Genomic DNA, 27963 nt, shown 5'->3' on the forward strand with positions numbered 1-27963 from the left:
AGAGACCACGCCCCAATGGGCTGGTATCTCAGCGGTGATAGGCTGGAGGAGTGGGAGGACCTCCCGCAACATGTTCCCTCCTGGTTGGTCACAGTATCCCACAGTGGATTAAGACCCTGTTACTGGTCTTTGTGCTAAAATGATCCCTAAGGTACAGAATCTCAAATGATGTAGACCTTCTAAACCTGTGACCTGAAGTTTCCTCTGGGAAACCAACTCCATTGGCAGTCAGCCTGAAGAACCTCTTGGATATTGGGAGGCCTTTGCCAAAAGCTCAGAGTGGACTCCAGGTCACAGCAGTGGCCCAAGTGCAGCCCTGTGACTGGGGCATGCTGGGTGTTCCAGGCATCCGGGCATCAGCCCTGTGACTGGGGCATGCTGGGTGTTCTGGGCATCCTGGCATCCCATCAGTCCTGTGACTGGGGCATGCTGGGTGTTCGGGGCATGCTGGGTGTTCCGGGCATCCCAGCAGGCACTATATGAAACAGAACTGTTCATCATTCAACAGAATCATGGGAAATAATGAAATGTTTATTTTAGATACTGAGATTTGGTGTGGTTTTTGACAGGCAGAAAGTGATATCTTGAAGTGAGCCGCCCGCTGCTGTAATGAAACCTATGGCCCTGGCACAGTGTGCAGCTGGCAAAGACCCTTAAGCTCGGTGAAATTAGTCTTCATGGTTGTCGGGGATGAACAGAACGTGTGGCAAACCGTCACCTGTGTGGGATGTTAGCAGAGCACTGGAGGCCCCCTTTTCTAGCCACGATGATCCCGGTTTTGGGAGAAATGGATTAAGAAACATTCAGGGTTTAAGCAGGATTTAAAGGAAATATTTCCTGTCTAAAATTGTCTAGGATCCTACATAAAATGATTTTTTTTTTTATTCCTTGTTTCTGCACCCCACAGAAGGGCTTTAAAAAAGAAAAGGACCTCAGTTGCAAACATCAGACTGAGGACGACACTCCAGGGCACTCACAGTAAAGATAAGTCAGGACATGTGTAAGACCTTCAGTAGAAACCTGAAAGTAACTTAAGGCAACCCCCCCCCCCCCCACATCTTCTCAGCCAGAGGTGATGTCATAGCATCCTGGACCTGATTAAGATGGCAGGATCCTGGTCTCAAGGTGGAACTCAATTTCATGGTGGGGTGAAACTTTTGCTGGAGGGTTAGTGTGCTTTGCATGTAGAAAACATGGTAATCATTTATGACCAGAAGATTTCTAGAGCACAGCCGAGGATTTATTGTTACAGAAAAGTACGGCCTGCTTTCCCCCTTCTCCTGGGCTAGCCTGAGACTTCCTTGAGATGTAGTTTGTTTGAAGAGAGAAGTGTAGAGGTTCAAGTGTTAGCACCAGCTGCCTTACTAGTGTATGAGGACATTTTGGGCTGGCCAAAACAGTGACAGAAAAGATCCATAAGATCTCAATAAATAAACCTTTGTGAGGTTTGAACTATCAGGATACAGGGTAGAAGACAGGTAGCCAAAGCCCTTCTCCCAGACTCCCTCCCGGGTTCTTGCCCTGCTCCCTGCTGAGGCCATCTCACAGCTATCGCAATGAATATGCCCCCCCACACACACACAAACATCTCAGTGTCCTTCCTGCATGTTCAGTTTGTCTCATACACATGTGTCGTACCTTACTGTGTTAAAGCTGTAAGATCCTATAATGTCAGAAAATCAAACTCTAAATTCATTGGACTCATTTCTTTCTGAACTTCTGCTGTTTGATCTTACGAGGTGGTAATTAATTTTAACTCAACCGATTGTGTTCTTTAGCTTTCTGTGACTATGACAAAATCCTTGGGATAACCATCAGCAAAATCTGGAGTCAGGTTCCTGGAGGTCTCAGGACCTGGTCGGTGGCCCCCCGCTGCTCTGGGCCGGTGATGACTCAGCACGCCTTGGTAGGGGAATTCTATGGAGGAAGCCCAGCTTTCCATGCTGTGTCTGAGATCAGAAACCCAGATCTTTGGAGTAGCATCAAGTTCTCAGCGCATAATGACTGAATGCCATCTGATTGTTACTTGTTTATTTTCACGATTTATTTTGGAAATGATTTCAAAGTAAAAGGAGGCCTGCTGGGAAATCTAGATGCCTAACTTGAGTGGTGTTGTTCCAGTCCTGGAGACATCGGGATGGGGCTGTCGGGTGAATTCATAGGCTTTGAAGAGCTTTGATGACTTTTTAATGAGATTTAAAAGCTGAAGGAATGGGATTGGGACCATAAAATCCATTACTCTTCCTTCATTTCATTTCTTTGAAGTGATTTAGTGCATTTGTGTGTTAGAACTGGAGATCTCATTTGGCCTGAATCCTCCCCATTGTTTGCTAATATGTGGCCTGGAAAAGGTTTAGGGCACAAGCAGCATTTGCTGGCATAATGGCTCTCACTGTAAGCACGACAATTAGAAGAATCAGCGTGAGATACAGGAGGGCTTCAGACTCTTCGTGAGTCTGTAAACCGCGATGTAGGATTTAAAGACGAAGTCGGTTCAGTAGAAAACGTTTAGTGGGAAATCTTTAGCGATGAAAAGATGGTATGACATGGTATGTGACTGTGTCACTGGAAAAGTCAGAGAAAACAACACTTGGACCCTTGTTTCCGAGACTATAATAGAACTCAGTTCTGATGCAGATGCTGGGCAAAGGGCTAGGCATAGAGCTCAATAGCCCTTTCTGTAGTGTTGAGAAAACTGAGACGTGGCATAATTAGTTAGATTTGCTGAGGTCATGTGATCCGTCAAGGCTTATGGTCTGAGTTCCAGCTGTAGTTGTTTTTCCCCCCGACAGTTTTGTTACATTGGGCATCAGGTGAGTTCTTTGGGCCAGTTTGGTTTTCCCTGTTTGTAACACAGGAAGACCTCGTGTTTATCTCACTGGCTTGTTTAAGTATGAAGCAGTTTGATATAAATAAAATGTTCTTTGAAAACAGATAACCGATTAAGATATTGATTATAAACTATTTTTTATTTGATCTTATTAATAAGAACATCATCAAAGGAATCTGATGACATGGTGATTTGAGAAAAGTCCTACTAGCAAGTGTCCAGACCTCAGACATTGAGACATGATATCACCTACAAGCGTGTTGGGCCACATCTGTATATCATATATTCTCATATCCTGGCAGGTAGTGGCATTTCATCTGTACTTTAATAAATAAAGTTTGCCTGGAGATCAGAAAAGTAAACCAGTCACACTGGCCAGCCTTACAGACTAGGCAGTGGTGACACACACCTTTAGTCCCAGAATAGGCCAGAGCTGGGATTAAAGGCATGCACCGCCCAGTTTCTGTGGCAAAGGTGTGTGTTACCACTGCCTGTTCTATAAGGCTGACCAGGGTTCCTGTTTTACTCTCCGATCTTCAGGGCAAACTCTATTTATTAAAGTACAAATGGCATGCACGGCAGCAGCTTAGTCATGCCCGGTAGTGTTTTAAAAGGCAAATGGAGAAAGCTTTACCGTTCACTTCTAGTAGAATAAGCAGGGTAAAGCCTTATTTGTGCGCTTGGGATCTTGTGTGCAGTTAAGTTTATCAGCGTTTCTCCTTAGGATTATTTTATACAGTCACCATAAGTTGTGGGTTTATAAAACTTTCTGCAATGCCAAAAATATATTTGTAGTATTTAAGAGAATCTTTTGTCTAAGAACTACAGTAATAACACACTGAACATGATGTTACCTAGGACAGTAGAGCTTCCCAGTGAATTCTTTTCTGCAGTGCAGGGGGAGACTATGTTCCATGCATCAGGCCACCTTTCTCGTTTGTTTTTGTTTCTTATTTTGAGACAGGGTCTCCTTCCCTCCCCCACCTCACCCCTCTCTCTCCTCTCTCTTTCTCCCTCCCTCCCAGCTTCAGGCATCTTAGGTCCCGTGCTAGGGGTTGGACCAGGGCCTCACACATGCTAAGCACACATGCTCTACCATCGAGCTACTCCTCAGTCCCCTGGTATTTTTATCCTGCTCACTGCATGTGAATACAGTTATGTAGTCATACGTCCAGACTGCTTCCTGGGCTGCAAAACAGCCTAGGATTTCTAGGTCAATTTTAACTATTAATCTGACTTTTTGTCTAAGCAGGTGCCACACATGGCTGTATGAGCCCAAAGGAAACACTAAACACACCCAGTAATGCCACAGGACTACTGCAAAAACAAAGGGTGACTAAAAGTTTGATGTCCGTATCCTTTGCTGGCTCCTAAGTACGTGATCATTTGTTAATGGTTGATATCGTGAGAGCAAATACACATCTTCCCAACCTTCTCAAGGAGGATCCACAGACATTAAAGAATCCTTTGTATGCTCAGTTAAAGTTATTAGATGTCGTGGATGTAGTTCAGTGGCAGAGCATGTGCCTCAAGGCCCCACACTCAATTCCTATCACTGGAAAAACGATGTTAGCACTCTGAAATCTTGTTACATGTCAAGGTCATCCGTGCATATGCAGTTTCATTACCATCTGTGATTAAAGTAGATGCTGAGAATGCCTTTTGTCCGCCGCAAGATCAAACGGCATGAACACAAAGGCTGTCTGGATCTAATGATAGCAGTTGAGGGAAATACAGCCGTATCTCTAAGCCCCGTGTAAGAATGACGTCTTTTACCTTGTGACTGAACTTAGCAGGCTGAATTTTTGGAACACTGTGAATTCTTATTTGAGCAGATACATGGTTTTTAGTTGGAATAGAAATCTCATGGTTCAGTCAGCCACCTGACACATGCAAATGAGGCCGATTGCATACGTCGGGGGAGACTAACATATGTAAAGTGCTCGGAAGGGTTGTTAGAGAATTTTTAAATATAGCACACTGAGGTTTCTGCAGAAATTTCCCCAAAATCGAAAGGACGTCCAGGGAGGGGTATAGTCTGGGGCACACGGGTGGGAACTGCCTAGAGAGCCTGGCCAGGATGTGCCTTAGATGGGAGTGAACTGGTATAGTCTGGGCACACGGGTGGGAACTGCCTAGAGAGCGTGGCCAGGATGTGCCTTAGATGGGAGTGAACTGGTATGAAAGTAGGTCTCTGTGTGATGTTTAGTGGAGCCGGTCTCTGAAGAAAAAATATCTCTAAACTAATGTTTTGCTTCTTCATAGAATGAAGACAAACTCAGAGATGGTGTGTCTAAGAAACTTCAAAAGGTGTAGACCTCCTGATTGAAGCGTGCTTGATTTGATTCACTTCTTCATAACAGTGAGTATGAACACAGTGTTATTTAGGTCTGTGCTGGCTTGTAGTCTGTGAGCAGTCTCTACTCCATGTCAGATACTTTCCGTCATGGCTTGAGTTGTTGCTTCTCCCCAGTATCAGTTTGAGATATTAAATGGCTCTCAAGAACTGTAGGGGATGAAATAAGTCCATAAACTCAGGTTAGGAAAATCTTTAGAGTGGTACGGTTCACTCTTATTTTCCATTACAAAAAAATATTTCCCATTACAAGAAATTTGTAGTGTTCCTGCTGGGCAGTCATTCTATCCATGTCAACCCAGCTAAAACAGAGAGCTGAACCGTCTAAACCATCCACCTATCAGACAACCGGCCTCACATGGTAGCACATACCTATAATTCTACCAGGAATTCAAGGCCAGCCTTGGCTACATAGCAAATTTAAGCCAACTTGGGCTACATGAAACCTTTCTCCCTTCTGCTCATCTGGTTCCGCCTCTGAAACAAATCCACACATTCTTTCATCTATGAGATATATTTTTCCACTTTTTAAAGGAAACAGAACATATCTGTTTACCATAGATGAGGTACCAACAGGGCAAAGAAACTAATTCCATTCAGTCCTGCTTTATGAACCAGTGAGTTCATTGGTGTTACTGCCAGGATGTGGTGATATTTTGTTTGTGATCTAACAAATAAAGCTTTCCTGAGGATCAGAGGGTGGAGCTAGCCAGAACTAGTTAGCCTTAGAGACCTGGCCGCCTTGCCACACACCTTTAATCTCAGCACTCAAAAGGCAGACAGATCTCTGTGAGTTCTAGGTCACCCTGGGCTACACTAGATTGATCCAGTCTCAAAGAGAAACAGAGCCCAGCAGTAGCGGCTCACACCTTTAATCCTAATACTTGGGAGTCTCACGCCTTTAATCCCAGCACTAGGGAAGTGGAGACAGGAGGGATATGGCAGGGAGGAGAGGAATATAAAATGGGAGAGACAGGAGCTCAGTGCATTCAGTCTGAGGATTCAGCGGAGGTAAGAACTAGTGACTGGCTGCTCTGCTTCTCTGATCTTTTAGCATTAACCCCTATGCCTAACTCCAGGTTTTCATTATTAAGAACAGTTGGAATTCATGCTGTACTGTGTCATGCTCACAGGATAGCATTTCTGCCGTTCTTCTCATCTTCTGGCTCCTCTACTCTTTCCACCCCTCTTCCATGCTGTCTAAGAGTTAGAGGGCTGGTATGGGCATCCTGTTTAGGGTTAGCACTCAAGTGTCTCATTTGTGAAGCAGAGCTTGCTCAGAAAGGCTCTTTGTGGTGGTTGAAATAATTCTTAGGTGGTAAACAACACTCCAGACATGGGTTCTGTCTGGAGAGGGGCTTATATGGGGTCTTAGGGGTTAGGACATGTAAGAACAGCTAACCCAGACTTGGAGTTAAGATCCAGGAGGTAACTAAAGAGCTGCCTTGAAGCTGCCCCCAACATCCTTTATAGATGTGTCACCAAATGGTCCCTAAACTTAATGGTTGAGTGTGATTTAGGTTGGGGATGTAACCAGAAACCTTACACACCCATTAATTAGTCCTTCCTTCTGAGTTTTACCTCGGCTAAAATCCTGCCAGGTATAGAGTGTACAAGATTAGGATTAAATGCACGCACTGTGGCCCCATGTGGTGGTGCATACATGTAAGCCTGGCCTAGGAAGGTAGAAACAGGAAGACTGGGAGCTTAAGGAGAAAGCCTCAGCTACATAGTCAGTTTGAAGCCAGCCTGGGCTACATGAGACCCTGTCTGAAAATAAAGACAAAAAGGTATGCCAGCACGGCCTCAGCAGAGTTTCTTTTCTTCCTCCTCCAGTTCCTTTTCTCTACAAGGGAGTCATGATCACACTAACAGAGCTAAAGTACTTAGCAGACGCCCAGTCAACCTATCACATCCTGAAGCCATGGTGGGACGTCTTCTGGTATTACCTCACCCTCATCATGCTGCTGGTGGCCGTTCTGGCTGGCGCGCTGCAGCTAACCCAGAGCAGGGTCCTGTGTTGTCTTCCCTGCAAGGTGGAGTTTGACAACCACTGTGCCGTGCCTTGGGACCTGCTGAAAGCCAGCGAGAACGCGTCCTCTAACTCGGGCGTGCCGCTGGCACTGCCGCTACGCATCCAGAACGACCTCCACCGGCAGCAGTACTCCTACATCGACGCCGTCTGCTACGAGAAGCAGCTCCACTGGTTCGCCAAGTTCTTCCCCTACCTGGTGCTTCTGCACACGCTCATCTTCGCAGCCTGCAGCAACTTCTGGCTCCACTACCCCAGCACCAGCTCCAGGTTGGAGCACTTCGTGGCCATCCTTCACAAGTGCTTCGATTCCCCGTGGACCACACGTGCCCTGTCGGAAACCGTGGCCGAACAGTCAGTGAGGCCCCTGAAACGCTCCAAGTCCAAAACCTTGCTCTCAACCTCGGGGGGTTCTGCCGACGTTGATGCCAGCAAGCAATCATCACCCCACCCACAGCCAGGCCTGGAGTCACCAGGCATAGAAAGTCCGACTTCCAGCGTCTTGGACAAGAAGGAGGGTGAACAGGCCAAAGCCATCTTTGAGAAAGTGAAGAGGTTCCGTCTGCACGTGGAACAGAGGGACATCATTTATCGGGTGTACCTGAAGCAGATAATCGTCAAAGTCATCTTGTTTGTCCTCATTATAAGTTACGTTCCATACTTTTTAAGCTGTATAACTCTTGAAATCGACTGCTTGATCGATGTGCAAGCGTTCACAGGCTATAAGCGCTACCAGTGTGTCTACTCCTTGGCAGAGATCTTTAAAGTCCTGGCTTCGTTTTACGTCGTTTTGGTGATCCTTTACGGCCTGACCTCCTCCTATAGCTTGTGGTGGATGCTGAGGAGCTCTTTGAAGCAGTATTCCTTTGAGGCACTCAGAGAGAAAAGCAACTACAGTGACATCCCCGACGTCAAGAATGACTTTGCCTTCATCCTGCATCTGGCCGACCAGTACGACCCTCTGTACTCGAAACGCTTCTCCATCTTCCTGTCAGAGGTCAGCGAGAACAAGCTGAAGCAGATCAACCTCAACAACGAGTGGACCGTGGAGAAACTGAAAAGCAAGCTCGTGAAAAACTCCCAGGACAAGGTGGAGCTGCATCTCTTCATGCTCAGCGGCCTTCCCGATAACGTCTTTGAGTTAACAGAGATGGAGGTGCTGAGCCTGGAACTCATCCCTGAGGTCAAGCTGCCGGCCACCGTCTCTCAGCTTGTCAATCTCAGGGAACTTCACATATACCATTCATCCCTGGTCGTCGACCATCCTGCCCTGACCTTCCTCGAGGAGAACTTGAAAATTCTCCGCCTGAAATTTACCGAAATGGGCAAGATCCCTCGCTGGGTGTTCCACCTGAAGAACCTCAAGGAGCTGTACCTGTCAGGCTGCGTTCTCCCGGAGCATGTGAGCACCACGCAGCTGGAGGGCTTTCAGGACTTGAAGAACCTGAGGACCCTCTACCTGAAGAGCAGCCTGTCCCGCATCCCCCACGTGGTGACGGACCTGCTGCCCTCCTTGCAGAAGCTGTCCCTCGATAACGACGGAAGCAAACTGGTTGTTCTGAACAACTTGAAGAAGATGGTCCACCTGAAAAGCCTGGAGCTCCTCAGCTGCGATCTTGAACGCATTCCACACTCCATTTTCAGCCTGAACAACCTGCATGAGCTGGACCTGAAGGAAAACAACCTGAAGACAGTGGAGGAGATCATCAGCTTCCAACACCTTCCCAGCCTTTCCTGCTTGAAGCTCTGGCACAACAACATCGCTTACATCCCTGCCCAGATTGGGGCGCTGTCCAACCTCGAGCAGCTCTTCCTGGATCACAATAACATCGAGAGCCTGCCCTTGCAGCTCTTCCTATGCACCAAACTGCACTACTTGGATCTAAGCTATAACCATCTGACCTTCATTCCAGAGGAGATCCAGTACCTGACCAACCTGCAGTACTTCGCTGTGACCAACAACAACGTGAGTAAATTTGTCCTTGCTTATGCCGAGCTTGCTGTCATAGGGAAAATCAATGGACTGGGCCTGTACTAAGCATGCTCCCGTCACAGCCTCATTGCCTGTGGTCTTGATAAATTACCAAAGTCCTGGGTATTAGATTCTCACCTCACAAATTAGCGTGGAGATTCTGTGAACACGTAGGCATTGGCATAGTTCCTAACCCATAATAGTTGCTCAACAAATGTTCTCTGTATTCTCTGTACAGACATCACAGTTAAAGCCTTAAACTCACTGATTAGTGATGGTAGAGCTGACTTGTGTTTGCTGAGGTCCTGAGTACTTAGAAAGCTTGGTAAATTTTTCATTTTACCAAGAATAGCCTTTTTAAACGGATGGAATTATGAATTATTCATAAATTCTTTTTGTTATGCTTTAAGAAAAAAAATACTTGCAATACGTACATCTAAAAAGACAATTTGAAATGAAAGGCCTGGCTCCATAATGCGACACTAGGGTCTCCTGGAGTCTTTTTCTAGCTTCCATGCTTTACAATGCACCATTATTTGCAACACTTAAGGAAAATGGAACTTCACAGAAACAAGAAAAAAGCGAGTAGCTTCCTGGGCTAAAATATGAAGTAGGACAAAGGGGAGAAACTCTTGCTAGTCTGATAGGCCAAAGGATGAAGGTAATGTATACGTGAGAGAGGAGAGCCAAAGCGCAGTTCTCCAGAGAATGGCCTGGCCTCTCCATGCTGCTCTCTCCCAACGCATCCCAAAATATGTTTCTCCTACACTTATATTTGGACAGCATGAATATTAAAAAGATGCCAGAAAATGGAGATGAGAAGGAAGCTCATCTTACTTTTTTTAGAATGCTGAGACTCATACATAAAAGAAGTATGCCCGGCCCATGGCAAATGAGAAATCCCTCAACCTGAGGGTTTAAAATCAAAATAGGACCAATTTGGACCAGTGATATATATGAGAATTACCTGAAGAGCCTGTTTAAATACACATTCCAGGACAGCTCTCTGCCAGTAAGTACACACAGACATAAACATGTACACACACAGACACACACGCATGCACACAGGCACACAGACACACATAGGCACATAAAGTTTCAGACTTGAGTAGGTCCAGTGGAAGACACTCTAGTTGGTATATCTGAAGTTTCTGGATGCTGATGCTGACCTGGTGCCCAAATAGAAAATCACAAATCTAAAGGTTTATCTTCAGTGTCATCTTACTATGATGTTGAGTGATAAGCTAGTTTGGGTTTCATTTTTCCATTGTTACAACTAGAGTAAGACATGTGAACAATTGTTTGGGAAAGCACTGATTCTATTTGTGATATGGTGACGTCACCACACAAGTGTTGGGACTGTTTAGCTGGCCATGCCTTACTTAGATGAACAAGTGAGACTTTTTGGCAGGTAAACCTAAAGAAACCTTAAGACCATTGGTGCTTCTTTTGAAGGTAGGATTGTAGCAGGCTTTCTTGGACCACCAGCCCCCAACATGACACAGAGTCTTACTATTAGTTACGAAAGCTAGGCCTTAGTTTGGGCTTGTCCCACCAGCTCTTACAACTCATTTTAACCTGTTTCCCTTCATCTACATTGTCTCAGGGCTTTTCACCTTTCTTCCTTCTTTACTGGCATCTCCCTCTCTTTCTCCTTTCTTTTCTCTCTGCCCACCAGCCCCATATATCCCTCTACTGCCTTGCTATTGGTTGTTCAGCTTTTTATTAGATCAGTCAGGTACCTTAGAAAGGCAAGGTAAAACAAATGCAACACATCTTCACATAGTTAAAACAGATACAGCGTAAACAAATGTGATACATCTTTATATACTTAGACAAACGCAGCGTAAACAAATGTGATACATCTTTATATACTTAGACAAATGCAGCATAAACAAATGTAACACACCTTTGCCTAATTAAACATTTATAATCAGATGGCAGTTGGGTAGAAAAAAGCCACACATGGTTTTTTTTTTTTAATTAAAAAAGTTGCAGCTTTTAAACAGCTGGTTTATGCTTTTCAAGACATGATTAGGCAAATTAAGACCCTTAGTCCCTTTGATGCCAAGTTTTTTTGACTTGATGGCTGTATCTGAAAGAGAACTCAGACTTTTGATGTCAGACAAGTGCTACCACAAGTACGGGAAGATAGGTTATAGCATCAGGAAGTCTTAGGCCAAACACGTCATGGCCAAGTAGAATCGTATGTCCTTGTGCGCCTTGTCTCGGACACCTGAGCATCTCAGAGTGAACAGGACACCTAGAAATAAGTAGGAGCACTCTCCCTGGAGTGCCGTCAAAGAAAAGAGCCTGAGGTAGCGAGAGAGAAGGAAAGTTCCAAGAAAGTGGGTCCCCTTCGATCCCCCCCGCCACACTGCCATGTCATGGATATGCATGCAGGAACCCTAGTTAAAGGCAGTAGGTCACAACAGAGAGGTGGTACGAGGGCTCAGCAGGTACAGGCTCCTGCCACCAAGCCTGAAAACCTGAGTTTGAGCCCCAGAGCCCTTGTGGTGGAAGGAAAGATGCAGACTTCCTACAAGTTGTTGTCTGATCAACACACTGTGTGACTTACATGCACCCACTCGCATAAATACACACAATCAATCAATGGTACAAAAGTAGGGGACTTAGAAAAGGTGGTTCCATGGAAAAGTGAAGAGGTTAAAGAGGATAATGGGTGGGACTTTCATCAGAGAAGAGTGTGTGTTTGAAATCATGAAAGGATAAATACTTTAAAAAAAATACTGTTTTAAAAAAGAAATTACCCACCGATGGAGCAGTGTGACCTGGCACTGGACAGTCATCGGGAGGCAGAGAGAATATTCTTCAGTATTAGCGTTCAAGATTTTGAACAGCCGGGTGATGGTGGCGCACGCCTTTAATCCCAGCACTCAGGACGCAGAGGCAGGCGGATCTCTGTGAGTTCGAGACCAGCCTGGTCTACAGAACTAGTTCCAGGACAGGCTCCAAAGCCACAGAGAAACCTTGTCTCGAAGAAAAAAAAAAAAAGATTTTGAACAAATCTTGCTGTCGACAGCCACAAGTGTGAGAACAGAGCAGCCAAGATAAGACTTCTCATCTGGTCACACAGTCCCCAGAGACTGGATGTGCATTTGGCATGAAAAAGGAGCTGACATATGCCGAATCTGTCCCGGCTTCTTATCAGCCAGTCACTGCAGTCGTTGTTAAAGAAACTTGGGGATTCATGTTTCATGTGGAGATGCAGGTGTCTAGGTACCATCTGATCTTGAAGTTCTCATGGTTCTGCAAGGGAAGCTAAAATATTTATGAAAACAATAAGCATTCATAAATATGTATTATAAATATAAATAAGATGCCAGTTAGAATAACAAGTATCTCATAGTATCACTGGAAAATTAAGTCTGCAAAATGAAACCCGGCGGACAGTCAAGAATAAAAGTAAGGCAGACTTCAGGGAAGAGACCAGAGCCGAGATGAAGCTCAGAGGAACACTGCTGACAGCACTCTCGCGTCCATGCTGGGCCTGGACACCGTACTGCATCTGGACACTCTACACAGAGGTCCCCTGTCATTGTCCTTTCCCTGTGACAGCCTCAGTTCCAAGCCCAAATGTGAGCATCTAATTCTCTCTTCCGGGATGTTCCAGTCTCAAGATGCAGGAGACCTAGGGACACGAGAATCTGGTAGTGGTGTGTTGACCGAGATTTCTGTCCTTCCCGGTCCCACAGTCAGTCAGTCCCAAAGAAATACACAGAGGTCTACATTAATTGTAAACTGACTGGCCTATTAGCTCAGGCTTCTTATTAACTCTTATAACTTATATTAACCCATAATTCTTGTCTGTGTTAGCCACGTGGCTTGGTACCTTTTTTGGCAAGGCAGTCACATCTTGGCTTGCTCTGTGTCTGGCTTCCTCTGTCTCTGGGTGACAACTACTGACTGAATCTTTCCTTTGCCCTGCCTCTACTTCCTGCCTGGCTACTGGCCAATCAGCGTTTATTTAAAATACAAGTGACAGGGTAGAGACCATTGTCCCACAGCAGTTTTGCTTCCCCCAAAGCCATGAATAGAGTCCTCAAATCAGGGCAGTCCTCAGGGGACCAGTGTTCATGACAGAGCCCTCAGCACAGAATTCTCATGGAAAACATCCATGGTTTCTCTTTGACAGAGCCCTCAGCACAGAATTCTCATAGAAAACATCCATGGTTTCTCTTTGGATCGTGTTCTCACCCACAGATTGCTCCGTGCCTTTAATGTGTGAATACACACTTGCTTCTCCAAGAGGAGACTGGATTTGACATGTGTTTGAGCAAGATATTTTTCTCTTAGGAACTTGTGGGAAGATGAAACTCACCTTAATAACTAATATAAAAATATAGAAGTCATGTATGGTTCAACCTAAAGGGGTGTCTTCAAAGAATTGTGTATAGTTTTAGGAACTGCTTTTGAAAATAAGATATCACGTGCTCTAGATTTACACCATGAAGTGACCATGAACCCTCCCCGCCTCTGTGTCGTGCTGGGGTTACAGACACACACTACCACACCCCGTTTATGCCCAGCTAGAGGGCTTCATACATGCTAGACAAGCACCCCAACACCCAAATCACATCTCCAGCCCCAGAATCATCCATAACGTGTACTGTTCCAAATGTGTTTGGTGTTATGAACTGAAAGGTAAATATTTTTTAATGTAAATAGTTTAGTTCGGGATAGAATTAGTAGATTAAGTAGGTTAAGTTAGGATGCTGCACCTCAGCTAGGCCCTGGTCTGGACAGAGAGAGCCCTTTAGATAACTACCAGCTCTAACCACAGTGGCTCAGAATCAGAGGGCCTGGTAACCCCTGGCGTGGGCCTAGCCCCAGAGACTCTGTCCACCTCTCGGGCAGTCCATCCCCTACCGAGGACACAAATCCAGAACTGTGGAAGAAGAGTGGTGATCTAGTGGCACAGACAGGAGAGTGGTAAGGGCAGTTGCTTCCAGACAGCACCTAGGGGAAAAGTGGTCTAGCTGCATAGTTGGTGGCCAGGTGGAGTTGGAGGCAGAAGTGGACTCTGGGGTTCCCGGATGTGGCGGGGGCTGGACTGCAGTCTTTACTACTTGGGATACATGTATTCTTGGTTTAGTAATCATACCAGACAATATGATTCTCCGGACAGTATTACCCCACTGGAGGTGATTTTGTCCCCTGAAGAAACATTGGCTGAAGATAATTCGGGGTTGTTAAAACCAGGAATGAGAGTGTTACTGACAGCTAGGGATGAAGGCGAAGAAGGCCGCTAAACATTACAAGGTACAGCACAGCCCCACAGCCAGAATTGTCCCACCCAAAATGTCTACAGCTTGGGGGCTGTTTTCATGCAGCCTGCCTCTGACAGAAAGCTTAAGGCCTTGTGTGATGCTCAGCACTTCATGCCCAGCACTTCATGCCCAGTGCCTGGAAGCCATTCAGAACAGTCTCATGAATGCCAGGGAGCCGTGCCATGCCTTCCCTCTCTTCGGATGTCTCCCATGTCCCAGCTGAGCATGCCTATGTAAGACCCAACGTCTGAGCGACGAGGAGTGGCTTCCAAAGCAGCTCCCTGTGTGCCTTTCTATTCCGCCTGCCTTTTTCAATATTGAATCCACATAGGTAATGATTTACATCTGTGCTTGAGAAAAAATGCAATAAGCGTGCATATTTTCCTTTGCTTATTAGTTTTAGTGTGGGAGTGATCAATACTGAGCTTTGGTCATAGAAATGGTGAACTTTAGGTCTGTTTTCAAGGATAAACAGGGCTGAAAGGGGAGGGGACTTGTGGAAGAGGGAAGTTACAATTGAGCATTTTTAATGCAACTTTGCAATTTTGGATTTCTATGGAAAGAATCCTTTGGAGGAGAGCTGGTTCAGTGGGTTTGCATTAGGCCATCAGAGAACGCTCTAAAGGCCCCTTAGTGCCCTGCATCCAGACCCAACACAAGTGAACTTTCTAGTACATGGATGCCCCTCCCTCCTAAGGCCCCTGGGTGGAGCGATGGCTTGAGGGGGGATGGTACATGCTCAGCATCTTCCTTGGAGGTCTCATGCTGAATCCATTTCATTGCCCATGCAAAGACCCCGTTCATCATGCAGGAAGCTGAGCTCTCAGCTGGAGCTGCTCTCCAGTTGCGGGCAATTTACCATATTTAACCTCACCTGAGTGTTACGTGTGTCCTTTCATGGATGTGAGGGCGTAGGAAGAAGGGTAGGAACCCAGGAGTGTGTGTCTGTGGAGGTGTGAAGTGGATGTGCTTATATCACCCGTTTGTTTCCATCTCTGCCCTGTAGACTACGGTGTATAAAATGTGAAGGCTCGTTCTCTAAGCAAAGCAGTATAGGAAATAGCCTTGCCTGCCGCTCTCAGGAGGCCCTGGGTGTTGCTCACTGATTAGCATGGCATGATCTTTATGAGGGCTCTGGAGAGTAATTTATTTCTGATCCAGGACTGAGTAATTACCGTTCTCCTGGGGTTTACTGGCTTGTTTTCTTTAATCTGAGAAACGCTGAATGTGTAAGTACTTTCTCTTTAAGGATCACGTTGAGCGTTCAGAACCAGGTTGGTTGTCTACCCACACTCAAGAGTGTAGATGCTCAGGGGCCGTAGTTGCCTTGGCTACACATACCCACGCTGTCCTTTCTCTTTTGCCTGCCCCTCAGATTTATAGCCAATGTGATATCTTTTCCTGTGGGCCTGCAGGCATGTTTTTGAAGAAAGGTAATGGAAGTGCATGAATTACTTTTGGAGCCAGTCAAAACCGGTTTCACCTGCTTCCCTTCTCCTTGTAGATCGAGATGCTACCAGACGGGCTGTTCCAGTGCAAGAAGCTCCAGTGTCTGCTTCTGGGGAGAAACAGCCTGACAGATCTGTCCCCTCTGGTGGGCGAGCTGTCCAACCTCACCCACCTAGAGCTCATCGGAAACTACCTGGAGACGCTGCCTCCGGAACTGGAAGGCTGCCAATCCCTGAAGCGAAGCTGTCTGATTGTTGAGGACAGTTTGCTCAACACCCTCCCACTCCCTGTGACAGAACGTTTGCAGACGTGCTTAGATAAATGTTGACCTAGGGATCAGACCCACGGCGAAAGCGCTTTTCAAGTGAGGCCCCAGGGCTTAAAGGTAAATGATCTCTCCTGAGTTAGGAAGATGAAATTGGCTGATGGTTATGACACACCATAACCAAAAATCTTACCAAATTATCCGGTGTCTAAAGCAAGTGGGGAAAAGATGCCGACACTGGAGTGTGGGGAATAACTGACCTTTAAATTATTTAAGATATTGTAAGAAAAAGTATACACTGAGGTGGACTGAGAGGCATGCAGTTAGGGAAGCTTTGCCTTTCCAGTCTGTATCTCTTTTCTCTCCTTTCAGCCCGTTCCTATTCACACACTTGTTTTCCTGGCTTTCTAGTTTTGATATTTATCTCCAAACCCATAAAGATTCATCAGCATCAACGTCCTTGCTGTATGCTCACCATTGGCTTTGATTTATAGTCTTCCATTTGTTAGCAGGGTGTGTGTGCTTGGCTTACTCCCCACTTCCTTTCTCATTTGCTGGAATCTTCTGGTTTTCCCCGAACATCCCTGGGAGAATGCTCGCCTTGGCACGCGCCTACGACCAGGAGCCAGGGTTCTGAGGACGTGTGACCCTCTGAGCAGCCTAGAAATTAACGGGTTCTCAAAATTGTCTTCTTGTCTGTCATCCAAGCCTTTTTAAAATATGTTAAGAATTTTTTATATGAAGTGTAACATTTTCTACTGTATGATCTCAGATCTCCATCTCTGAGGATACTTTATAAGGTACAGTGAGCATGTGCGTCTCTATAAGAATTTCCTGATTCTGGATTTGAGCCGATTATAATTCTCATGTTTGTATGCATTCTGCTCTCAAAAGGTTTTGTACCCTGCAACTAATTACTTTTGGATGACAAAACCTTGTTTTTCCCTCCTAAAGTCTCTGAGGGGTTTCCCTGGGAGAGGACAGCTGCATCTTTTACCTCTCCTTGGTGTTGTGCATCCAACCATACGGGTAGGCATCTCAGTTACTTACAAACTGCTGGAGGGGAGAGGGCAGGATCTGGACTGGAAAGTACTCTGTAGAACAAAGCTGCAGGGCGCCCCAGCATCTACACGGTCTCCCGGTGTGGCTATGATGGAAGCTGTCTATTCTCCAACTAACTGAGCTCATTGACCTGGCATCCATGCCTCTTAACTCCTGAGATAAATCTTGCTCCTTTTGACTGAGAACTTTGGGTCTGGCCCTTTATTATCGTGCACATCACTGAATAAATAATGCGGACTGGCTCGCTTTGGAGAAATGAACACCGCAGTGTGTTTTTCTCTGTTGGGTCTAGGCATTATGAACCCACCTCTCTTTGGACATTCACTAAGTAGCCCATTAACTGCATCTACACAAAACTGGGAAACACTATGGAACAGGAATCTTCTAAACACGGAACTGTGCCGTGTAGTTTTCCTCTTGATTTGTTCGAAATGCCTCTTCTCTTAGCTACCACATATGCCTGACATTCAGAGAAAAGAATTGCACAGAGGAAACTCAAGTACGGTTAGATACAAAAAATAGATAGAAGGCCCAAAAGCTGCCTAACGCACTATGGTTGGCAAGGAACAGACTAAAAATAGACAAATAGACATTTTTAACAAAGCTTGCCTTCTTTAGAACGGCCAAGCTGAGAGTCTCAGGGAACTGGGCATGACAAGGGCAGCTCTCTCTAGGACCCCACAGACTGGTCCTGGTATAGCCAGGGTTTTCTTATTTTTACTTTTTGAAAAAGTTAGTTGATGATAAATGTTCTGCTGTAGAATCATCACATGGACCAATTCCAAAGTTAGCTGGAATTTTCTCAAGTTTTGAACATAAATGTTTTATGTGAGGGAGGTTTCAATATTGTCAACCATACTTCATATGAAAAAGAAATCCTACCCTCTTTGTAGAAAAGAAATTCAAAACACAGTTCAGATTTTCTAACCTTTACCTGACAAGAGAGAACATCCCCATGCCTTGCTTACCAGTGCAAGCATCGCCTACCTCCTCAGAGAAATTCCCTGGGAGAATCAAACATGAGGTACAAGTCCTTTTCCCACACTAGGCTGTACTGCTGGAAACCATGTAGCTCTTGATACCACTGTTCTGAGGTGTCTTTTGTATTTGATGCTTAGGCAACAACGTTGAAGTAGCTTTTCAAGCTAACGCACACTAAGGCAATGAACAACCCTCCCATCCGACTGATGGAGATCTGTGTTAGCTCTGGCTTCGCTGCCCTTTGTTGAGAGTCACCTCATACCTAAGAGAATTGTAAATGAAGAAAATAAAATCTCCAAATTATCGTGAGACTTTCCAAAACCCAAACATCAAGGATCGACAGCAGAATTTTGGCTTATAGTATGATGGATGGGCTCATGTCACTTGCGTCCACACCACAGTATAGACAGACACACGTCTCATGTTTGTAAATTTCACTTAGGTTAGTCTAAGAATAGTCACTTTTTAAAAATTCATTACTTTAATCATGAGGTATTCACTTTCCTTCATTATGGTATTTAAAACCAAACACTACCTTGGTTTGCAAAGGCGTGTGTGTTCCCCCAAGTTGGAGCTTTTCCATCACCTAGGTCAGGGTGGGTCTCTGCAGTATATTGATGCTGCGTTTTCATTTAATCTCCTGTGTGTCACCAGATTCCTCTGTTAATGAAAAGCAGGTTGAATCAGGGTACATGAAAACCTTGGGGTCTCAGTGATGTGGCAAGCTCTACTTGGTCTGCTTCAGTGTGCTAATGCAACTTATGTATATAACGTTATTCCTTGATGGTGAAATGGTTCTGCTCATGTTTTATAATTCAGATGTCATGTTTAATTAAAATATTACATTAATATTGATGAGTTCATTAAAATTAGCCAAACCCTTTTTTCTGTAGACTTGACATGATTTCCCTGTATTTTCAGTAAAATGACCTTCCCATCTTTATATTTGATTCGTGCTGGTCCATCCACACAGGGTGCGTTCGTCTTCACCACCTCACTGTAGAGAAGCCGTGTATTTGTGCGGTAGCAATTGCAGCAACATCAAGCATGCTCAGGCCTTCGTTCCTGCTGTAAGAATCCAGCTTCTGGTCCCTTTGGTTTCATTGATGACATACTGCATTGGAATCTGTATTAGTTTCTAGAGAGTGAAAGATCAATTATAGAGAGAAAGGAAGGCTTATTTTGCATCCTGGAGGGGGGAAATGCATAAATTTAGACAGTGTAAACAAGCAACTCCTGCAGAATGTTCTGGGTGTGGCTGAGGCTGTCTTTACCTGTGTGATGTGGGAAAGCTGCAGAAGGCCCCCTCCCTGTCTCTTACCCGCAGCTTCAATGTCCAGGGACAAGTCTACTATGGACTTCATAACTATAATCTCTTCAGCTTTTTTTTTTAAAAAAAATGTATGCACAATTTCATCGACATGGAAGTATTAACAGATTATATGAGTCAAAGTACTGAGTTGAGATGGCTTCTCATCGAACTTAATTTCATACAAGTTTTGAATCTAACACAAAATACACCATAGCTGAGAAAAACGATTTTGAATGCCTTCTGCATGTTCATCATTTCAACAGACCTGGTGCAGTTTTTAAAATACAAGAGGTATAGCGTTAGAATGGGCTTGGCCTGTGCTTGCATCTGTCACGTGTCAGTCTTTATTATAACACTGCACAGTAAGACCTACAGTTCTGTGCTCCGTTCTAATAAACAATGGGCTGATCTCGAGTGGAGACTCTTTTGTTGGCGTCCAGTGAAGGCTAGCATTTGTTACTTTATCTTTGCCATATATTCGGAAATGTATATCTGGGTTTTGTTTCCAGAATGAATTACTAGAAAATGTAAAATTGCGTTCAATGTTTTTGGCTCCATTCTGTAGATCTGGGTAAAATCTGCTGTTTTTAAAGTATCTTTTGTGTAAAAGGATTCGATTTTTATAATAAATGGCAAATAAATGATTCAGTGGAAACCAAGCGGCCTCCGTTTTGCCTGTTTTTCTGTTGGTGCTCAGCAGCCAGCGGTCATCTCTCACTTCTCATGCGGTGTGCTGTTATGTACTGACAGTGGATTTCAGATTTACAGGCAAATTTCAGTGGCTGGGTTTTCTGAGTGTGCAGCAGTGGGCGCTGAATAGCCAGCCTTGGACTGGGGGTGAGCTAGCAGTGGTATGTACAGAGATGGGAGGAAGTGCACTGTGCCCATCTGTGCTGACTGTGCAAACCATGCCGCTCCCACCTCCCCCCAGAAGTTCCAGGGGCTCAGAAACCAGCCCTGCCTCCCGCCCTTCCTGCTGGCACCTGTTCCTTCATGCGCTGCTAACACCAGAGCTGAACAGTGTACCCGATAAATGAACTCTTAAGTAACTGTTAAACGGTTCTCAGCAGGCTTAGTGAAGGGAGAGAAAACTGAGTACAAGACAAAATAGGCGTGTGATAATTTGATGTTTGGAATCAAATACTTTCTTAACGGGACTGGGAAAAGGCTGAACAGGTAAAACACGTCCTGCGATCCGAGCATGTGAGGGCCTAGGTGTGGGTTCCCAGCATCCAAGTAAAGCCACGTCTGTAATCCCGTGCTCTTACAGCTAGATGGGAGGGGCAGTAGGAGAATGCCCAGAAGTTCACGGGGACTTGGGAAACCTGAAGACCTCTGGCCTTCACACTCTAGCCCGCGCGTGAGTACCCCTACGCGCATGCGCACACAGACCCTCGATAAGGTCTTACTCTGTTACGTGAGTGCACTCACACCTCTTAGAAAGCTGGCAGAGGAACTCATCTTTGTCAGAAGTGAATCCTGAACCACAATACAAACTAAAGTATCCGGGGTCATATACAGCCTCCGGCCTTGGGCTCCCCTAAGTGTGTAGGAATGGGAAACGCATCTTACCGCGGCAGTCATGGGTGCCACAGGCTTCCCTGGCTTTCCGGGAAATGCTTGGGTGAGTCAGGGCCAGCAGCCCTAGGAGCCTGCGGTCCCTGGGGCTTCTTCGCTCCAGTGTCTGCTTCCCCCTTTCAAGATGGCACCTCGAGAATGTGGTGAGCGTCCTGACCTGGGAAGGGAGGCTGTGTGGGTTACTCTGGGGCTGGATTTGTGTCTCTGGAGCTGCAACTTCTGTGCTGTTTTTGCTTCCTTCCTTGGACTCCGTACCCGCTCGGTGGCTCCTGCTTCTACAAGTAGCCACAGCCCTGAAAAGAATCAGAAGAACAGCCATTTTGATGTGTGATCTTTTAAAGTTCAGTTCTTCCCATCTGCTCGGTGCTGCCTTGTCCTTGACCCTTAACGCATAGCTTTTCAGTCTTTGACACAGATTCTATAAAGCCTGCACTGAGATTTTCTAAGTAATTAATACTCAAGCAAGCTTGAGCCCCTTGTTGAAGGCTCAGCAGGCATTTTTTTACTCTCTACCTCCCCCTGCTGCTAAGAGGATGGTAACGCAGAAGCGCTCTATAGTCGGTGTGGCTCCAGGTTCTTTGAAGGAACAAGTTCATGCTGTCCTTACCTAACAGAGAAAACAGACTCCGTGCTTTCTGTGAACCCCAAACCTCCCGAGACAGCCCCATTTCCTCACTAACTCTTCACTTCAAAGCCCTCTTCTCTCAAGCTTGTCCCACGCTCTAAACCCTCCTGGTAATTTCTAGAAGTTGCCAATTAAATGGCATCTCAGACTTAGATTTCCTAAGCATCCCTACAATCTCTCAGTCTGTACAATTATCTCAGCCAGTCTTCTCACCTGTAGGGTAAGGGCCTCAACGCCACGTGCATAAAACGCCTATGAGGTTATGAAGCAGCCCGAGCTAGAGAGCAGCTGCTGGAGGCTAATTTCTTGCCTGGTGTGGCCTTTTAACCAATTACCTGCTCAGGTTCAGCCTCACTGGGCTCACTCCGTCTCAGTTATTTGGCACAAAAGCTCCGTGCAGGGCCTCCCGGTGTGAGCACTGTGGGTGATTCAGAATTTGACACTTGCCAGGGTGGTGGGGGCACAGCCTTTAATCCCAGCTCTTGGATGCAGAGGCAGGCAGATCTCTATGAGTTCCAGGCCAGACTGGTCTACAAGAGCTAGTTCCAGGACAGGCGCCAATGCTACAGAGAAACCCTGTGTGTGTGGGGGGGGGGGGGGTAACACCCAATTAAAAACATGAACAAAAACCTTGGTTTGAATAGCCAACACAGACTTGGTAAAGATGGAAAAACTGGTTTTCTGTTCATAAAAATCATGATGTCCCCTGCCCTCTTGTATGAATCTGCAGGAGAAACCAGAATCCTGCTGGGGACTTGAAGGTGTAAAGACGTCACATCCCAGCCTTCCTGTCACCGGTTCTCAACTGTCAGTCAGCCCAGGCCTCGTGGGTAGGCTGCCTGTGGCCGTACCGCCAACCCCTTCACCTTCTTGGCCCACTCGTGCCTCTCCCCAGACCACACTCCCTCCAGTAACACCGCTCCCCTCCCCTCACAGCCTCATCCGGCCCGTGTGCCAAGCTTACATGTCCTTACCCATCACTTCATCCCATCACCAAGAATACTAAGTAGATATTGGTCCAAAGAAGACACTTTGGTTTATACTCCGCAACATTAATATTTTCAACATTCTCTCTTCCTCCATAACTGAAAGAATAAGATTTACCCATCTTATAATCCGGTAACCTATGGGATTGCAGTCAGAAGATGGAGCTAACTGGCCCCATATTCCCAATTATCCTAATGGCATTTCACCCTCGGGCAATTAGCAACTCTAGGCACCTGTCCAAAGGTACTAATGTCTAGTTCAGCGTGACCTGGCACACGGTACCCGACTCCTGGCCATGACTACTTCATTCTCGGCAGGAGTTAGCAATCAACAAATTAAAAGGCGATTTTGCTCTCAATATCCCTCCCAGGTGTGAGAGAGCCAAGCAGAAAGGCTTTCCTCCCGGAGCTGCTCAACTGCACCACTAGGGGGGGTCAAACGCTGCCGGTATGGAAGGAGTCTTTTCCCCCAGAAAAATGATTTGGCTTCACAGCCCTGCCTTGCTACGGCCATAGTAGTGCACAGAGTGCTGAGACCCTTTGAAAGACAGCAGTTGCCCCTCCCTCTTCTGAGTCAATCAAGCTGGCCTGTTCACAACCTTTCTTGAACAGTTGCTCCGTGCGAGGGAAAAGCTCAGAGGTCTCTCCGATTTCTGTGTCCTAGTTTCTGTCTCCTGAGCCGGTGTCACCAATGCCTCCGTTATCATCTAATCTAGTCCTGCAGACAGAGTTTACCGGCGAGAAAGCACCGTGGAGAGATTCCTAAGGAAAGGTCACAACCCGCGGAGGGAGAAAACAGCCCTCCCTCCGCTGACAGAGCAGTGCGGCGCCCCTCCCACGGCCCAGAGAGAGCTGCTCCGCTCTGCGGGAAACACGGGGCCTTGCTCTGTAAAAGCTCAGATTAGCAGCCGTGTGCTGCCTCGCGGAGTCCAAGGTAACAAGCTGCAGCCTTCCCGTTGGGAACCCCTTGCTGCGCACAGGGCATTGCTGACTGCAGGCTCTTGTTCCCATTCCATACACAAACAGCTCAGCTCTCAAAAATCTCTCCAATGGGAACCATTCCTGTAAATGGCCCGAGTACCTCCCGTGGGCTTTAGGAATGCGGTTGATGCTTAAAGCCTAAGTAGGCAGGAACTCCATTTTATAGGTGAAAAATAGGCTCAGGCAACTTGACTGCCATACCAGACTGTATGTTAGATTATACAGAAAGTCGGTACCACCGCTGGGTTTTGAGCTAGAGACCAAACCTTGCACCAGATCTCTACCGGTTACACACACTAACACTGCCGAGGTCACGTGTCTAAGGAGTATGCGGTTTGGAGTACTACACGGCCCTTTCTAATACGAGGGTCTGAAATGAATATTCTGAGAAAGGGGATGCAAGTGCCAGCTAGTATCCCCACACAGCTCTAAATGGGATTCAAGTGCGTGCCAGTACACCCGCCCAGCTCTAAACACATCTTAGTAGAAATATGCCATCCAAGTGATTGTTTTTAGACTGCATATATTTAAGCATGCATAACTTTTATTTCAGCGCCTTCCCGCGAGCTGCTCTCATTTGAAGGAAGGGAGACCCACTGGGCTGTGTAGCCTACGGCCCCTATCTATTGAAAAGTTGTTACCATTGTGGTCTTTTTTTTTAAAAAAATATTTATTTATTATGCGTACAATATTCTGTCTGTGTGTGTGTCTGCAAGAAGAGACCAAACCTCATTACAGATGGTTGTGAGCCACCATGTGGTTGCTGGGAATTGAACTCATGACCTTTGGAAGAGCAGGCAATGCTCTTAACCGCTGAGCCATCTCTCCAGCCCCTACCATTGTGGTCTTGCTCCCAGTTTGGGTTTTATTGTAGACAAAGTTACAGATTTAGTCCCACTCCCGCAAGCTCTGATTTATTATAGGAAAATGCTGGCAGGCATCTCAGACTTGCAAAATGAATTCCTCACACAGTTCTGCTACACTGCCCCTCTGTTGTGGACTTAGCTCCTTGGAGCATGAGGAGGAGGGGCGAGCTACACCGTCCTTATTGAATTCATCCCTTGTTCCAGATAAGAAGCTGTGGTCTGAGCTGTAAGCCCAGCTCTGCCCCTGGCTGACTGCACGGCTGAGCACAGAGAAAGGCAAGGCCCAAGCTCTCCCGTCCACTGCCGTACAGGCCTGACTCTCTTGGTTCTCCTTGTGCTCTTCAGATTGCTCGCCCTCTGAGACATTATGCACGTGAAACCTCCACAAATCAAGTCGCTCAACTGCCTCCAAAGCTCGCTCACACTGACGGACTGCCTGCCATTTTGGGGCCCCCACCCACAGGCACTGAGATCTGCTAATGGAAAGATGACTTCCTGTGGCTCAATCATACAAACTGTTTTCTTCCTCCCTGAGAAGGAACCCGGCCCTTCCTTTCCCTTTGCTCCCTCTTTGGTAACGGCGGGTGTCTGAGAAGAGCTGAGGGGTTTTGCAAAGCTGGAAATGAGTTCAATGGCTGTTTGGGTGTTGGTGTAGAGTACTCAGGATAGGCACTAGTGAGCCAACAACTGGCGGGCCTGGAGAAAAGCAACCGGCTTGGGGAACCTGACTGTGCTGAGGATGGTGAGGGAAGATAACGGTATCAGCGCTCACGAGCCCGTCATCTCCAGTGTGCTGTGTCCCTGGCAGCACGCCCAGGGTCATGTCTGACCTCTGCGACCTCGCGGGCTGGTGGTCCCTCTGTTGCCTGAGCTACCAGCTGACGCCCATCTCTTGGTCGTCACACAATGCCGGGTGAGTGGGCCATGTCGATGAGGGATAGGACTGAGTCATTTTCTTCAGCACGCATGTCATTCTTTCTTTTCTCGGCCTTTAAAATGACTCACTTTCCTGACACATGAACAGAACTCTTCGCCGAAGAATCATCATTCTTCATCATAAGTGAGTGTGGAGTCGTCTTCAAAGGCTGTTCTGTGGGGCAGCCCCATCAGAGAGCCAGGCACACAGTAAAGAGAAGCTGTTTAAAATGGATAGGAGCAGGGTCAGCTGGCACGACGCTCAAGTGTCCGTTCTCTGGAAGTCCTGAGCTTGTGCCAGTACAGGAGACCTTAGAGTTGCTCTGCCCCTCCCCAGCTTTACCATGGAAAGTGGAAGATGTCCAGCATGCAGCCCGGGGTCCTCCCAGAAGGAGATCCCCGCAGCTTGGGGTTCTCGGGTTTTGTTCTCAAGCTCTAAGCATAGGTGTCAACTTGGCCACAGGGCAAAACAACTATAGGATGGGAACTCTGCAAAGGATTGGCTTCTGACTGACTCCTAGGGGTAAGCTGTGCACTGTCAGGCTTTCTGCTATGCAAAGGTCTTCCTGCAGAGGGCACTGTGCATGACCTCTGTGCTCCAGTGCCCAAGCCAGGGCTGACTGCTGACTTCACTGCACCTAGACCTTTAGTAGGGCTGGGCTGTCCTGTGGTCCAGCAATGGTTAAAATCATTGTCAACTTAATGACCTTGAGAATGACCTGGGAGGTGGCCCTCTGGGCGTGCCTATGGGGAATACTCTTTATTATGTTAATAAAGATATAACCACTGTGGATGATGACACTATTCCTTGGGCTGAGATCCTTGGCTGTATAAAAAGAGAAAATGCGCTGAACATGAGTGTCCATCGCTTTCTTCATGACTGTACACCAGCTGCTCCAAGCTCCTGTTGCCATGACGAATGGTCCCTGATACTGTGAGCCAAGATAAGCCCTTGTTCCTTGAGTTGCTTCTGTCAGGATAACATTATCACAGCAACTCAGGGAGAAACTCAGATAGGCAGCCTGGGGGATACTTGTCTCCGTGCTGGGTTAGAGTCCTGTTTCCACCAATTATCCTTGTTTCTTTGTCTCTGCCTCGGTTCCTCTTTTAGAGATATAAATGCCCTTCTACAATGATCTAGTCCCTGCCGCTACCCAGGGCTGCCTTAGGTAGTGACCGTGCAGCTGGCCCTTTACACACTCAGGAAGTGTTCATCCTCCTGCATGAAGTGTGACTCCAGCACGCCACTAGCCCTCTCAGGACCTCAGTTTCCTCTTCTATAAAAGGCAATGTGAACAACATATCCCTAAGGCTGTGTCAGCACCGCAGTGCTGTGAGTACCTGTACAAGCAGGTTTCCTAACATGGGAATCAGCTCAACTGGGGAGACAGTTCAGAGAGTAAGGCACTGCCCCCTGGGGACTGCAAACCCCTGATCCCTGAAACCCAAGTAAAGGTGGAAGGAGAGAATCAACTCCACAGAGTTGTCCTACAACCTCCACACGTGAGCTGTGGTAAGCATGCTTGCACATGCAACGCATAACATGCATGCACACATGCACATAACAGTGAATGTGTTCATTTTCCCTGAAGAACATTTTCATGGGCCACCATCCTGACCCCAAAAGCTGTGTAATGATTACAGGTCTGATTATTCTTCCCTAGTGAGTCTTATTCCTAAGATGTTTCTAAGATGTATGCGGTGCAGCTGCTAGCCCTGAAGAGATGGTTGTCGGTACCTGCAAGATCCCCAGGCGAGCTGGCTGAGCACGCCATGGGACAAGCGGCTACAGTTTCCCACCAGCTGGAGGGCATGCACCGCACGCGGGCGGTGGCGGCAGGTAACAGACGCATAGACACAAAAATAGGCATAAAGCTAAAATATTTATTACAGGAGAGAGGGAGAGAGAGAGAGAGAGAGAGAGAGAGAGAGAGATGGCAGCGGAGGTCAGAGGTAAAAAAGAAGTGGGCGTGGCTAGGGCAGGGACCGAAAGAATAATAGTGAGTATTTCAAACATGCCAGCACAGTCCAGCATAATGTTTCTGAGTTCACTGTGAATTTCTTTTCACCTGAATAGTACACTTGAGTGATGACCACGTTCCCACTTGCTCCCCGTGGTTTATGCAGTTCTGAGTGTGACCAAATACCAGCCTTGCACAAGACTGCACCATTGCTTCCCGCCCCTGCCCCACCTACACAGCTGTCAATCAGACGCATGTGGGATGCTTTCTGGCTTCAAGCTAGAACTCAGGGTAGAAGACTCCTGAAAAGGACTAGGTCCAGGATGACCGCTGAGATGCAGGGTTCCCAGCCCTGCCACTCTATAACATCTTGGTTTCTTGGGTTTTTAAAAGAATCCAATCTGCATGATAACTCCTTTGATGTGATTTTTATTTGGCAGGCTCTGCCTGGTGCCATTTCTCTGCAATATTCAGAAGAAGATACAATCTCTTTGAGTCAGC

The 27963-nt window shown here is 46.6% G+C and overlaps 1 protein-coding gene across 3 annotated transcripts in view; it reads left to right on the top strand.

Annotated features, from left to right (window-relative positions):
• Lrrc8b (leucine rich repeat containing 8 VRAC subunit B) overlaps nt 1-20209 on the top strand; it is a 72933-nt gene extending 52724 nt beyond the window's left edge. For all 3 annotated transcript variants that reach the window (XM_041641982.1, XM_041641984.1, XM_041641983.1), the window contains 3 exons: nt 5096-5192; nt 7023-9184; nt 15986-20209. In XM_041641982.1, the coding sequence (XP_041497916.1) occupies nt 7046-9184; nt 15986-16258 (2412 nt within the window). In that variant the 5' untranslated portion in view covers nt 5096-5192; nt 7023-7045 and the 3' untranslated portion in view covers nt 16259-20209. The remainder of the gene's footprint in view (nt 1-5095; nt 5193-7022; nt 9185-15985) is intronic.
• The last annotated feature ends 7754 nt before the right edge of the window (nt 20210-27963 follow it).

The sequence above is a fragment of the Microtus oregoni genome, unplaced genomic scaffold (assembly GCF_018167655.1).
Source record: "Microtus oregoni isolate MIOR12 unplaced genomic scaffold, Mior012 000072F_ref0000427, whole genome shotgun sequence".
Lineage (NCBI taxonomy): Eukaryota > Metazoa > Chordata > Mammalia > Rodentia > Cricetidae > Microtus > Microtus oregoni.